This window comes from Amia ocellicauda, chromosome 1 (assembly GCF_036373705.1).
Source record: "Amia ocellicauda isolate fAmiCal2 chromosome 1, fAmiCal2.hap1, whole genome shotgun sequence".
NCBI classification, from domain to species: Eukaryota; Metazoa; Chordata; class Actinopteri; order Amiiformes; family Amiidae; genus Amia; species Amia ocellicauda.
In genome coordinates this window covers 50810653-50823926 of record NC_089850.1, presented here as the reverse complement: position 1 = coordinate 50823926, position 13274 = coordinate 50810653, and the positions used below count along the sequence as shown (strand labels likewise).

At 41.4% G+C, this 13274-nt stretch overlaps 1 protein-coding gene across 1 annotated transcript in view; it reads right to left on the bottom strand.

Annotated features, from left to right (window-relative positions):
• igsf9bb (immunoglobulin superfamily, member 9Bb) overlaps positions 1-13274 on the bottom strand; it is a 163825-nt gene that overhangs the window by 55384 nt on the left and 95167 nt on the right. Inside the window, exons 5-6 of the mRNA XM_066708218.1 lie at positions 12079-12196; positions 5715-5856 (exon numbers count right to left, since the gene is read on the bottom strand). Coding sequence (XP_066564315.1) covers positions 5715-5856; positions 12079-12196 — 260 coding nt within the window. The remainder of the gene's footprint in view (positions 1-5714; positions 5857-12078; positions 12197-13274) is intronic.

The following is a 13274-nucleotide window of genomic DNA, read 5'->3' as shown; positions in this document are numbered from 1 at the left end:
AGAGATAGCACTAGAGAGCAGTGTGCACCTGGAAGATTGAAGCTGATCGAAAATGTAAGAGAAGTCAGGCGAGAGAGGGAAGGGGGGTAGTCTGAAAGAGGAGTGCAGAAGCCTCTGAGAGTTACCGGTGGTTGGTCTAGAGGCAACAAAAGAAGCGGAGAAGGCTGACAGAAGAAATATCACAGCCGGTAAAAGTATCAAGTTGCTCAAACAACTGGGACAATACATTTTAATGATGTGATCCCACAGATGAATATTTACTCTATATAAGAAAGGGTTCCTTTGACATTGGGGGCTAAACTGAACGCAATGTACTGCATTCCCGAGCCTGAGCCGTGGCATTAAACAACTTTGTCATAGAATCTGCTCTGTACAATACAGGTTCCTGGTACAGGTTATTTTCCATGGCGACCAATGAAATGTGCTGCTCCACTCTTCAATAGGGCAAGGCGGTCACTCATTACAGGCACTACTTAAAAGCTCTGAAGGGCAGAGACATTTTAGATGTGTTTTAAAAAGACTGAAGTTATTTCTGTCAGTTCTCGAAGAATCTGCTCAGTTCTAGAATAGGTAAGTAAGAAAATAAATAAACAAACACAGAAATAAATAGTGAGCTCTGTACTCAAAGCTGCTACCCAACCAAGGCCCTTTGATTGACAACATTCAGGTTTCATAGCACAGTTTTGGCACAACCTATGTGCCTTCTGCAGGGGGGAATGGACTGCAAAACCATCAAAGACAAAAAAGACTGTGCTGTTCCACTGAGGATTTTAAAAGTCTGAAGGAGTACTTTTTAAATCAATCCTACATGAAACAAGAAGCCCTTGCAACACCAGAGTGATGTGTTTTGTTGATCTAGTGCGAGTTAATACTCTGGCTGCAACACCAGCTGTAGCACTGAAAGAGCCGGTTTAGGCAGCCCACTGAATACGAATTTGCACCGGTCATTTCAGCACACAATAATAGGCATGGACCAAAGTTACTACAAAGATAGCATCTGTGGTCTCAAAGTGGGCACACACAGGCACAGACCAGCCAGCATTCAGAAAGGCAGTTCAATTGCTTCCCCACAATGCCCACTCCCTGGCCAAATCCACAACACCTGCCTTCCGTGACTGTGCCACAAGGTTCATCATTCAGGCTCATAATTATTCTCCTAAAATGGAAACATCCCTTAGAAATGTTTACCATAGTAAAGTGTAGGAAAGCAATATGGAACAGTGATAAAGTATGAAGAGGAATAGTATACCATGATACAAGCTTTGGAAAAACATGGTAAATCAAAGTAAATGGATGATATCATCATGGTTAAAACCACGAGAGAAATGCCAAAGGGCAAATTCATGGCAAGCTTTACGTAAGTTTGCACAGACCGATTTTTTGTGCATTTTACTGGTCGCTTCTTGTTTGTTCAGCTAGGTTATCATGGAAATTAATTTGGTCTCTTCAGATACAGTGATTTCTCTCAGCACATTTGGTACGTATGCTGTGGGTATACTTATTTCGGTCATTTTAACTTGTTACAAAGGGCCGGGGGTCCCGCTCCTCTCACATGGCCAAATCGCTTTACTCTCCACTGCAGATCACGCTGGGTCTCCTGTGCGTTAGCCTGTTCCATGTCCATAAGCAAGGAGCACCATTAACCGCTACTGATGGAAATAATTCCCTACGGCTCGGGCAAAGTCAAACAACGGCCAGAGAAGACATGTCACCCCATTTCAGCAGCTGTGGAATCGTCCACACACGCCAACAGAGTGGTGTAACGGCTCTGCTGCCTTTCTACACGCCTCTGCACTTTTGTCTTAAAACGTTTCGGCTCTCTGGGAGTGAAAATATCCCCTTATACGGAGTCAGTGTGGCATGCATGAGGGAGCCTGATGCGGCCCTTGGCTATATCTTTGATAATCAGTGCTGGTGAAGCGTGTGATGACACAAGCATAGTGTCACAAGATATTCATGTCAGGAGGAAACAACCTGCCTAGTACGCACTGGATACAAGTAGGGAAGTGCCTGGCCAGGGTCGCATCACAAGAGGGCACTGTAAGAGCTCGAAGACCTACTATAGGAAACAACAATGTTCGAGAAGACAGACATGGCCCGTTCTGACTACTTTCCAGCAAACAGGAATCTTGTCAGCCTTCCTGCCATTCTCAAACACCGCAGCGAAGAGGGATGCCTACTTCAGTCTGATCATTTCTCACTTCAAAATCAATGTGTTCTAAATAGCGGCAAGTGTCTTGAAGTGTGCTGAAGAGAAATCCAGTGGCTTTAAATTTTTAACCAAGCTCAGGAGAATGTTTTTATTTTTTTATTTAAAAAAAAAACATAATTACTCAAATTGGGAAGATTATATATATATTAAAAACAAACAAAAACAACAACAGCTTCAACCTAGATAATGCTAATCTTTCAGATGATCAATGATGAGGTATTCTGCTAGTCTCATTCATAAACGGAAAAGGAGAAGTATACCTTGAGCAGCCCTTAACTGATGCATACTAAAGGCACTACTGAAATGTACTGCCAGGACATTAAGCTGGGGTTTGTTTGTTTGCTTCTGGTCTGTTTAACTAAAATGGTCGATTTAACCTAATGTACAGATCAGCTGCTACTCATTTGCTCAAGGCAGTACAGGGCTCCTTAGTTTAGAATAATACTTTATAGAATGTAAAATCCACTATATAAAAACTATCTAAAAGTCCTCAAAAGTAAATATGTGTATGTGTATATATATATATATATATATATACACTCACCTAAAGGATTATTAGGAACACCTGTTCAATTTTTCATTAATGCAATTATCTAACCAACCAATCACATGGCAGTTGCTTCAATGCATTTAGGGGTGTGGTCCTGGTCAAGACAATCTCCTGAACTCCAAACTGAATGTCTGAATGGGAAAGAAAGGTGATTTAAGCAATTTTGAGCGTGGCATGTTTGTTGGTGCCAGACGGGCCGGTCTGAGTATTTCACAATCTGCTCAGTTACTGGGATTTTCACGCACAACCATTTCTAGGGTTTACAAAGAATGGTGTGAAAAGAGAAAAACATCCAGTATGCGGCAGTCCTGTGGGCGAAAATGCCTTGTTGATGCTAGAGGTCAGAGGAGAATGGGCCGACTGATTCAAGCTGATAGAAGAGCAACTTTGACTGAAATAACCACTCGTTACAACCGAGGTATGCAGCAAAGCATTTGTGAAGCCACAACACGTACAACCTTGAGGCGGATGGGCTACAACAGCAGAAGACCCCACCGGGTACCACTCATCTCCACTACAAATAGGAAAAAGAGGCTACAATTTGCACAAGCTCACCAAAATTGGACAGTTGAAGACTGGAAAAATGTTGCCTGCTCTGATGAGTCTCGATTTCTGTTGAGACATTCAGATGGTACAGTCAGAATTTGGCGTAAACAGAATGAGAACATGGATCCATCATGCCTTGTTACCACTGTGCAGGCTGGTGGTGGTGGTGTAATGGTGTGGGGGATGTTTTCTTGGCACACTTTAGGCCCCTTAGTGCCAATTGGGCATCGTTTAAATGCCACGGCCTACCTGAGCATTGTTTCTGACCATGTCCATCCCTTTATGACCACCATGTACCCATCCTCTGATGGCTACTTCCAGCAGGATAATGCACCATGTCACAAAGGTCGAATCATTTCAAATTGGTTTCTTGAACATGACAATGAGTTCACTGTACTAAACTGGCCCCCACAGTCACCAGATCTCAACCCAATAGAGCATCTTTGGGATGTGGTGGAACGGGAGCTTCGTGCCCTGGATGTGCATCCCACAAATCTCCATCAACTGCAAGATGCTATCCTATCAATATGGGCCAACATTTCTAAAGAATGCTTTCAGCACCTTGTTGAATCAATGCCACGTAGAATTAAGGCAGTTCTGAAGGCGAAAGGGGGTCAAACACAGTATTAGTATGGTGTTCCTAATAATCCTTTAGGTGAGTGTATATAAATATTTATTTCCCTCTGTCCCTTTAAGAGCATTGCTTTTGATATGAATATGAATCATACAAATAAATTAGAATTCACTCACAATGGTTAATCTTTCCTCTGTTTCTAATATATATATATATATATATATATATATATATATATAATTATTATATTCCTCCAGGATAGCATGCTTAGCTACCAGTACAGTTCCCCTTAATCTCAGGCAAAGTGTTTTCTCTTAAAAGCAAGTCTGGCTGTGATATTTCCATTTTTATATTGATCAATCTCTGTCTCTTCAAGCCTTTATCAGAGGGAGGTCAAACGTTCATATGCAGTTCCGGTTTAATTAATGATCGCAGAATCTATAACATTGAACCCACACCCACACACAGACAAACACATGACAAACACTGCAATAAACACTTGGTTATCCCTTCGATGTAAGGCAAATTACTGCAGATAGACTTGGTATAGTTTTTCAGTGGCTTTTAGCTTTAAAATGGTCATGTCTTCCATGTAAGAGAGTTTCTGTTACACTCCCTTTTAAGTACACTGAAGGTATATTTTCCCATGGCATTATAATTTCATCAAAAGAGTGGGTATTTCTGTCATGCTTTGCATGTGACAATCCATTTACTGTTTCCTTAAAGCAATTCAAAGTCTGTTGTTATTATACACATTATAATTTAATATGGCATTGGGGATTTCTATTATACTTTACAAGTATAATTATTTGCTTGGTTTCCTTTCACCAATTGTTATTATGTAGATTACCCGTTCAAAAAGGCAACTGGGGAAATTTAGTTTATTATACATTATGTAAGGTGATATACCACATACTTGAACTTTAATCTTGATTAAAGCTATGGAGTGAAGCCTTAGTCATTAGACCTTAGATTTAAAGTGAACAGAAATAAATATTATCTGTATCAAAGTGGAGATCGATGTAGCTGTAAAATCAGACATTGCCTCCGAAAATAATGTAAACTGTATACCAAGATGACCTGTGGTTCTCACTTATATCAAGAGGTACCCAAGCTGCTTGAGAGAGAAGTCCAAGGTTGATTTAAAGCCATATTTATTCATGCAGAGACCGGATTAATCAATGAAGCATCTTTCACTGTGTCCTGCTGAACTGTACAGCCGTGCTGCACCACCCCAAGCAGAACACCTGGCGCAGCGCACATACGTACACATCTACAGTATGTTACTGCAGCTCAGAGATAGCCATGCACTGTATTGAAACATGGTTCAGATGATAATGACTAATCAAAGAAGTGTACTGGTGAACAAGATTTTGAATTTGTATAATTAGACTAGTGTTTATCATACTGGAAGAGAGTTCGATTAAAATTGGAACCTTGCTTGGGAAACAGATAATCTTGATTGTCTACTGTTATTACTGCCAGCATCAATTTGGACTTGCAGTGTGCTTTTCCTGGAGTACGATTATTAAACAACAACAAGAACACACTGATGCCAGCCTGCAATCCTACCAACTATCGAACAGCAGTGTGACAAGAATAAAGATGCCTGCTCCGAGCCTTTTGTGCTTGATTGTGCTCATGCCTCTCCCCTGTTGACTTCCCCTTTGGCTTAATGTAATTACAGGAGGAAATCTATCATTTGCTGAAGATGTGAAATCAATGTATGCATTTTGACCTCCTCTTACTCTCTCCATTTATCATAATATGAATCCCCTTCAGCAGACAGCCAGGGAGGAATGATACAATAGTAAACCCGATAATAACTTTACTTCTTGAAGAAGACGTTATCTTCCTCCCAAAACCAGGTGTAGGTCAGGTTGCCGGGATAGGCTTCTGCTTGACAGGTGAACAATGCATCCTGGGATATGTTTACAGTGATGTTTTCAGGCGGTGACACAATAAATGGAGGCCCTGGAGGAAGACAAACAGAGGGAAGGTGTTTAGTGGCAAACCCTGAGCTTAACATCTAATAGCATCTCCTCCTTTTGAACTCAGTACAAGCATATTGAGAGGATAAATGCATACCAGAATACTGTAGGCATCTTTAGGATTAACCTTCGGAGCCCTCCCCATTTTTTAATTTATTTTAAACTACAAAGTAGCAGAAACATATATATATATATATAATATATAATATAATCTATAAAAACATTTCGAAAGAGAACAAAATACAAAAATATAAGCTAACAGACACTCATGTTTTCCCCCATAACATGTATACAGTATTACAATGATCACACATCCTTTCAAATTATACTTGTCATCTTTCCAGATTTCTTACTTTGTTGAAAAAAAACAACGAGGCGTGAGTCAATCAATAACTCCCCTGCAGGGAAGAGGATATTCGCTTTACTGACATCTGTTTAAAATGGGAATTCCCTGCAGTGAATCATGTGATCAACTTATGTTCCTGTTATGTTAAGTTTCTTCTGATACAATCAAGAAACAGATGCTATTTCGGAAATTAAGGTACTGACGGTTCAAGCTGTTTGAAGCACTTTTCTAAAGTATTTATTTATTTATTAACTTCCCTATCTTTTGAAGAGTAGCACACAATAACAATGATAAGCCTTATTTACTGTATAGGTTTGCATGTGACAAAAGATTGAGTGCTATAGGTTGTCCAGAAAATGCTGGTACAAATTAAGCAAATAATGGACGCAAAGAAGTACATCAGAGCCCAGCAGGAATGAAAACCTAAAGATCCTGTGGCTGTCGGGAACAGGACTGCAAAACCCCACACTAACCCAATAAGAGTGGTGCAATCGTCCTACAGCTGTGACCTTTTCAATGCATTTTTGTTTGTCAGAGTGTGTTTGTTCCTTGTGCTGTGATATCAGAGGCACTGACACCTGCAAAAATACCCAACAGATTTATATTCCTTACCCTCTTGAGGTTGTCATTGCAACTGACAGAATGGCTTGTGCAAAGCAGTCCTAACAGCCCTGTAGTGTAGCATGCTTAGCCAGGCTTGGTTTTGTACATATGCTTGAGGAATTTTCTTACTGCCCAAAAGAAAATGAGCAATCTGGATTTCCCACGCTTTAAGCTCATTGGAAAATAATCGTTCTGCTCACAGAGACAGTTGTTTATCCTTGAAAAACAAATGGAGGGGATTGTCTAATGCAGCATCCTTGCATTTGGAACTGTAAAACAGCTAAGTTGGAACTAAACCCACTTTATCAATCACGACGATCAATGGAAGGTGCTAATTGGCTGGCAAAGCAGTGCCATCCACAGGGGAATTTAGTGATACCTGTTTTATTTTGACATTTTGAACAAACTACCACCATTTTACATTGGACATGCTGCTAAAGCGGCGCTCATATCACTGCCTATTTTTTTGGGAAAAAATTAAGTGAAACTGTTAATTATTATGACCCCTCGATGCAAAATTAACTAAATGTTTCATGACAGTGAACTGCTTTCATTGACAATGATAATAATAATCATGGGCATGCCATTTAGGCTCTTAGGTTAGCTGACTTGCACTTTTCTAGCAAAAGTTCTCTGAAAAAGGAAGGTGTATTTTATTCTTGTACCCTACGACTACCAGGCCAGAGACCTTCTGGGTTTTACTTATTTAGAAGCTCTTCAGAGCAACACAGTGCTCCATGGATTTAAGGGGCCACTTGTATTCCAATGGGGAAACACTGAGCTGAATGCATGTTCCAAAGTACTGGCCAGTGGCAGCTGGTCAGAGGAGGCAAGGGAGGCTGAGCCTCCTTAAAAATTACTCAGAAATGATCGTAGGTAAAGCAATAAAATGTACTTTTATTTTAATCACTTTCTTACAAAATTGTTCATACCTTGATGACGATGACCATAATATATAGAGAGATTTTTTTTCTTTTTCATTTTCCAACATACGCAGGCGACATCATATGCCCACATTCATTGATTGTATTGCACGCAGGCCTAGGAGGCTGAAAGCATAATTACTCCTCTCGGTACTAAATTGACCAATCAGAATGGATGTTCAAATATTGCAACGTCATTTGTTTCCATCAAAAACGCGTTCAAAAATGGCAGAAGGGAGGCAAATTGAATTCTTCCTCCTTCGGCATAAATAACCAATAAGCATTGATCTCCCATTCCTGAACCAATTAGCTTTCATTATCACATTGAAACGAGCCTGATAATGGTTGGGAGAGAGAGCGGCACAACCTCACTTTAGCCAACATGGCTGTAATCGCTATTGTGGATTATTTGTTACAAAATAATTTTGGAAAGCTACCATTTGATCAGCAATTAGAAATAAAAAATACTTGTGACCAACTCCAGAATTTAGTATTACACAACAGGGAGGATGGAGCAGTTTTCGTAGAACTTTCATTTATAAATTTGCAACAATGAAGGAGCGGAGGATGGAGTTAATCTACAAATAAGTGAGTAGAAATGGGGCCCTCCATTCATACTTTAATAAATTATTGTATTGGATTGGCTATTGGTTAATAGTCTGTAGACAACACTGTGAACATTTGTTCTAATAATGTACTACTTTGACAAGTGTTGGTGATGGGAAAGATTTAAATTCAGTTAAGACACTCACGTGATGATTTGATGATTTATTGTTACCATAGACATGGAAATAGGTTTGACTTTGGCAGAGTGGATGCACACAGAAGCACTCCCTGCCTCTAGCATTAGTGAGCACATACATAGAAAATAAGGCAGGAAGCAAATAGAGTAAAAATCCCACTGATGGATAGCAACATACAGACAACATGGGGGAGATGGGGATGGTGGAGGGTGGCAGCAACACAGAATAATACAGCGACCGGGGGTGAGTGTACGCTTATCCGTGCGACTTTTATACTGCCGTCTTATCGGACACGAACCTCCGGGCTGAGAAGCTACACAGTGAGGAGCGAGATGACGCGCTGCCCAAGTGCCATGCCTGTGTTGTCAGTTATCAAATCTTTATGTATTATCTGCATATAGGAGCCTAATTATCACAAAAAAGGTGATAGTCTAATAATGTTTTGTCATAGCTAATGATCAATTTCAATTTACACCTCAGCCTCCTCAGAAAATTCCCCCACCAGCCGCCACTGGTACTGGCTTAGTTTCTGCCATTGAAGGACTGACCCGGAGATGGACAGAACAGCCACTCTGTATCCAAACCCCAGGAAAAGCTCCTGCGGCTCCATCAGACATTGAGACAGTGGCTTTGTGCTGTGTCCACATAGAGCCTCTTCCCAGCAGCGTTGGTCTGGTATCAACCCCAAATAAATCCCTTGGTGTTGGGTCCACACGTCACTGGAGCATCCCTGAAATACACTCCTCATGCTGCTCCTGTCCTGTGGGGTCTCCGGAGCTGCAAGGTCTGTTCACTGACAATGTCTTCTGCATAGCAGTGTATATATTTATTTTTCTTTAAAGGGCCAGGATGTGAAATCTTCAGCAGGGCTTCTTGAATGGATCTGCTGAGCTGAAGATGGTAATATTTGCTTACCTTGAGTACTGGAAAGTACCTTAAGGAATTGACTGGCTAATTGAGGGATTTATTCTCACTCATGATCATGACACTGGCCACCTCTACACACATGTCCACCAGGTAAGCGGACTACGGTCTGTCCACCAGTTTAGTCTTAGCTCCTGCTGCCAGAAAAGATTGCCACTTGCCAATCTCATCTGGCAGCAGGAGCTGTCAAAAGCTTACAAGTGCTCAATATATCTAGCCTTGGTAATGATTAAGACATACTTAGTAAGGGCAGAACGCCATGCTTGCAGGTGCAAGGAAATCTTTCATTGCAACCGGTGTGAATGCCTGCATCTTTGTGTGTGTGTGTTCCAGTAGGGGGAGGGGGTTACATCGAGAAAGGCTCTGTTACTCAAAGTGATTGATACACACTGATCTCACTGATGCTTATTCACTCTTTCTAATGGAAAGCTTGGTTAAAATCTACCTCTAGGCAATACATAAATCAATCGTTTGTTTAACAAGGTGTTCTATCATGCCCACTGGCTCCACACAACATATTTTTGCGTTTCTTTTTTTTGTGGTGGTTGTTGTAGAAGTAGACTGACACCTTCATTTATGTGCATTTTCACTACAAATGTAAAGACTCCTGTTTTTCTCCCCCGGAGGTGTTTCTGGGTTTCATGATAATATGCTGTGTTCATCCATTTTCATTTTATTTGCTATGGATGCCTGTGGAAAATAAAAAGGTAAGCAGCACACCAGATCTTCACTTGCTGGGTTGTGTTTCGGACAGTTTGCCCATGAAGATACTGGGCCTCCATTTTATGAGAGCTTGTTGAAGGCGGGCAAGAGATATTGGGTAAATCATAGCAAAAGGAGGAAGTGATTGCTTTGACACATGGACAATGCCCATTGCATGATTTGTTCCTGCTTTTTCCAGGTGTATTTCCCTTCCAAGAGACCACCTTCGGTTCACTTCCCTTGAAACCCTTTAGGTCCACTATCATGGATCTTATTCAACCCCCCCCCCCCCATTCTTTGACTAATTGTGCATGAACTGATACATAATTTTCAATGTAACAGACACAGATAGGGAGAGAGAGACAGAAAGAGGGAGAGCCATCGTGTCCCCTTCGATTTCAGAGAGCAGAGAGAAGAGCTCCCGGTCAACCAGACACATCATGTCAACAGGTATTGCCACAGATCATCTCTCAGCAGCTGGAAGACCCAGTCGAGAGCCATCCTCTGTCAAACCTACAGAACCGCAACTCACCCCAGTGAATTGTACCCTGAAGGCAACAGCCAAATGTTATGAGACTGTATTGACTGATAGGACCGCAACTCAGCTCTTTATCTTGGGGGAGGAGTGCTCTGTGCACACTGGGATTTTACTTAAAAATGCAATTAATGGAACAGTGCACATATCTGATACATCCACACTGAACGACGCAATCCAAGCCATGGGGAGCTAGCAGCAGGGCTGTGGGACGGCACAGCGGGACGTATTGACTGACCTAGAAATGTTTTGTAAAAGGTGGCTAGTCATAGTATGGGATCTATATGGGTTTAAAGTTAGAGATTCACTGCTTCAGCAAACTCCATCACTGACAGGGGTTCACAGAGATGTCAGGAGCGAAGGTGTTTTGAGAGGAAGGGAGAGCAAGTGCAGATGCGGTGTATTTGTTTATGTACTCAGTGCTTTATTTGCTGAAGGGATGTGACGGAGGACAGTTCTCAAAATAGCTGGTGTGGTTTGGAATCTAGCCTTCAGGACTCTTATAAGCGTTTACCAAGTCAAACTGCATGGCTTTGTGAAAGTTTCCCCCATGACTGTTACCACTCTGCATTGTCAGGATTTCCATAGTTTGTAACCTTATTTAAAGGTAACACTCAAAATAAGGTGGTGTGATTCCTGATGAATTCATATATAAATACCACATGATTAAAATATCAGTACCTCATGCACATCATCTGAGTCCTGACATTGAGCACATGCAGCCTAGCTCTAAAGTAACCCTGCTATACATGTGATTATAATTAACTCAGAACTCAGATGAGGTGCATAACATATTCATGGGTTAATCCTGTGGTATTCATATATAAATTCATGAGGAATCACCCATTATTCTCTCCATGCTCTACCATGATTCCAAAATGTGTTCCTTCACTTGACTGTGGATTTAACATGGTGTACTACATTAAACCTATATAAGGTTTAAAGAACAGATTGATCCTATTTCAGCTATGACAATGCACAGGACAGGCTGGTACGGAACCAACACCTCAATATTGATGAATGCTCTTTTAATTTAATTATCTTAGATTAAGCCAGAACCCCCACTATTATCACCTCTTTCAAAGTGCTTGTAAAAGGTACTGTGGCAGATTGAGCCCCCAAAAAATGAAAATGCAACAACAGCAATGACAGCAAAAAAATAAAAGGCAGACATTCTGATCACTCTGCCTCGGAGTGTCCCCCTGGGGGAGAGATTTCAATCAGCCACCTTCCCATTAAATTGTTACCCCTCTCTTAGATAGTGCCTATAAAAATGTCAATTAACCGCAATTGTAAATCTTGCAGTGTGAGCATGCCAGTTGATGAGGAATGGAGAAGACACAATACGCAGCATTGATACAACACAAGGCACAGAAAAACTGAAAACCTCAGCAGCAGCAACAGCACCAGCAGCCAGGAAGGCAGTTACCTTGGACCAGCAAGCGGGTTGTGTGGACGGCCTCTCCTTGAATGCTGTAGGCCCGGCATGTGTAGGCCCCCCGATCCTCCCGGTTGATTGACAGGACCGTCAGACTCCCATCGCTAACCTGCAGACAAAGAAATGGATTTCAACTGAGGATACGGGCATTGGGGGGTTACATGATGCATAAAAACAAATCAAATTTACTGCATCCGGTAGTGTGCGTAGATCATCTGTATGAGGCTCATCTACACTGGTTGCGTATTGCTGCCCATATTCATTTCAAGATCTTTGTCCTCAGCCACTGTTCTTTCCCACCTTAAGGATACCTTTGAACAATACAATCTGAAAGTTGGAGATTATTCTGTTTGTTCATGTTCTGCAAACATACATAGGTCTTGGCATACATTTTTGTTTGGATGCAGTACATCAGTCCCTGTGATGAAAATAGTCTGGCAAAGACAGCGCTGGAGTAATGAGAACACCCAGAACCCGAGTGAAGCAGGCTGGGATATGCTCTATTGCTGCACCCCCCAGCTGCTCCTAACAAAGTGAGGAGTCAACACAACCCCTGCATCCTTTGTGCGCTATGGTGTCTCACCTCCTTTCCACACAGTGTGGAAACAGAGCGGCGCAGGCCCCCCCCGCCTCCTGGAACAGAGTCTGTTTGGATGTTCAAGCACTAGGAACTCTGCTACTGTGAACAGCCATTAATATTACCCATGGGTTCCATGCGCTCACCCCAGAATACAATGCAAAGCGGTTTACAAAAAAACAGATATCACCATTGATCCTGTGTATTAAAACATGTTCTGTCAGCAATCGCAGAACTCTACCCCAACTGATAGCTGATGGTCATAGGAAAAAAAAAAAATATTGTCAGCTGGAATGTCTGGGGGACTGGCTCTCCTTCCAAACTTCACTTTTTGCAATCACAGAACAGCCTATGAAAGCTCACTTTATGACCCCAAGCAAAATCGCATGTCAGAAAGGAGTGCAACAGGGTTCAGTCTTGGGTCCCTCAACATTTACAATCCTCAGCATAAAAATGTGTAAATTAGACTTACTGTTGTTAGGTGTATACAGGATCAATTTGTTCTTCTATGAATTTTAAACTTGAAAATAGGAGCGGTAATTTATGAGGGTAATATTTATTTATGTTTTAAGTCAATACCAATGCAGCAAACCAGAACACTTCTGGATGA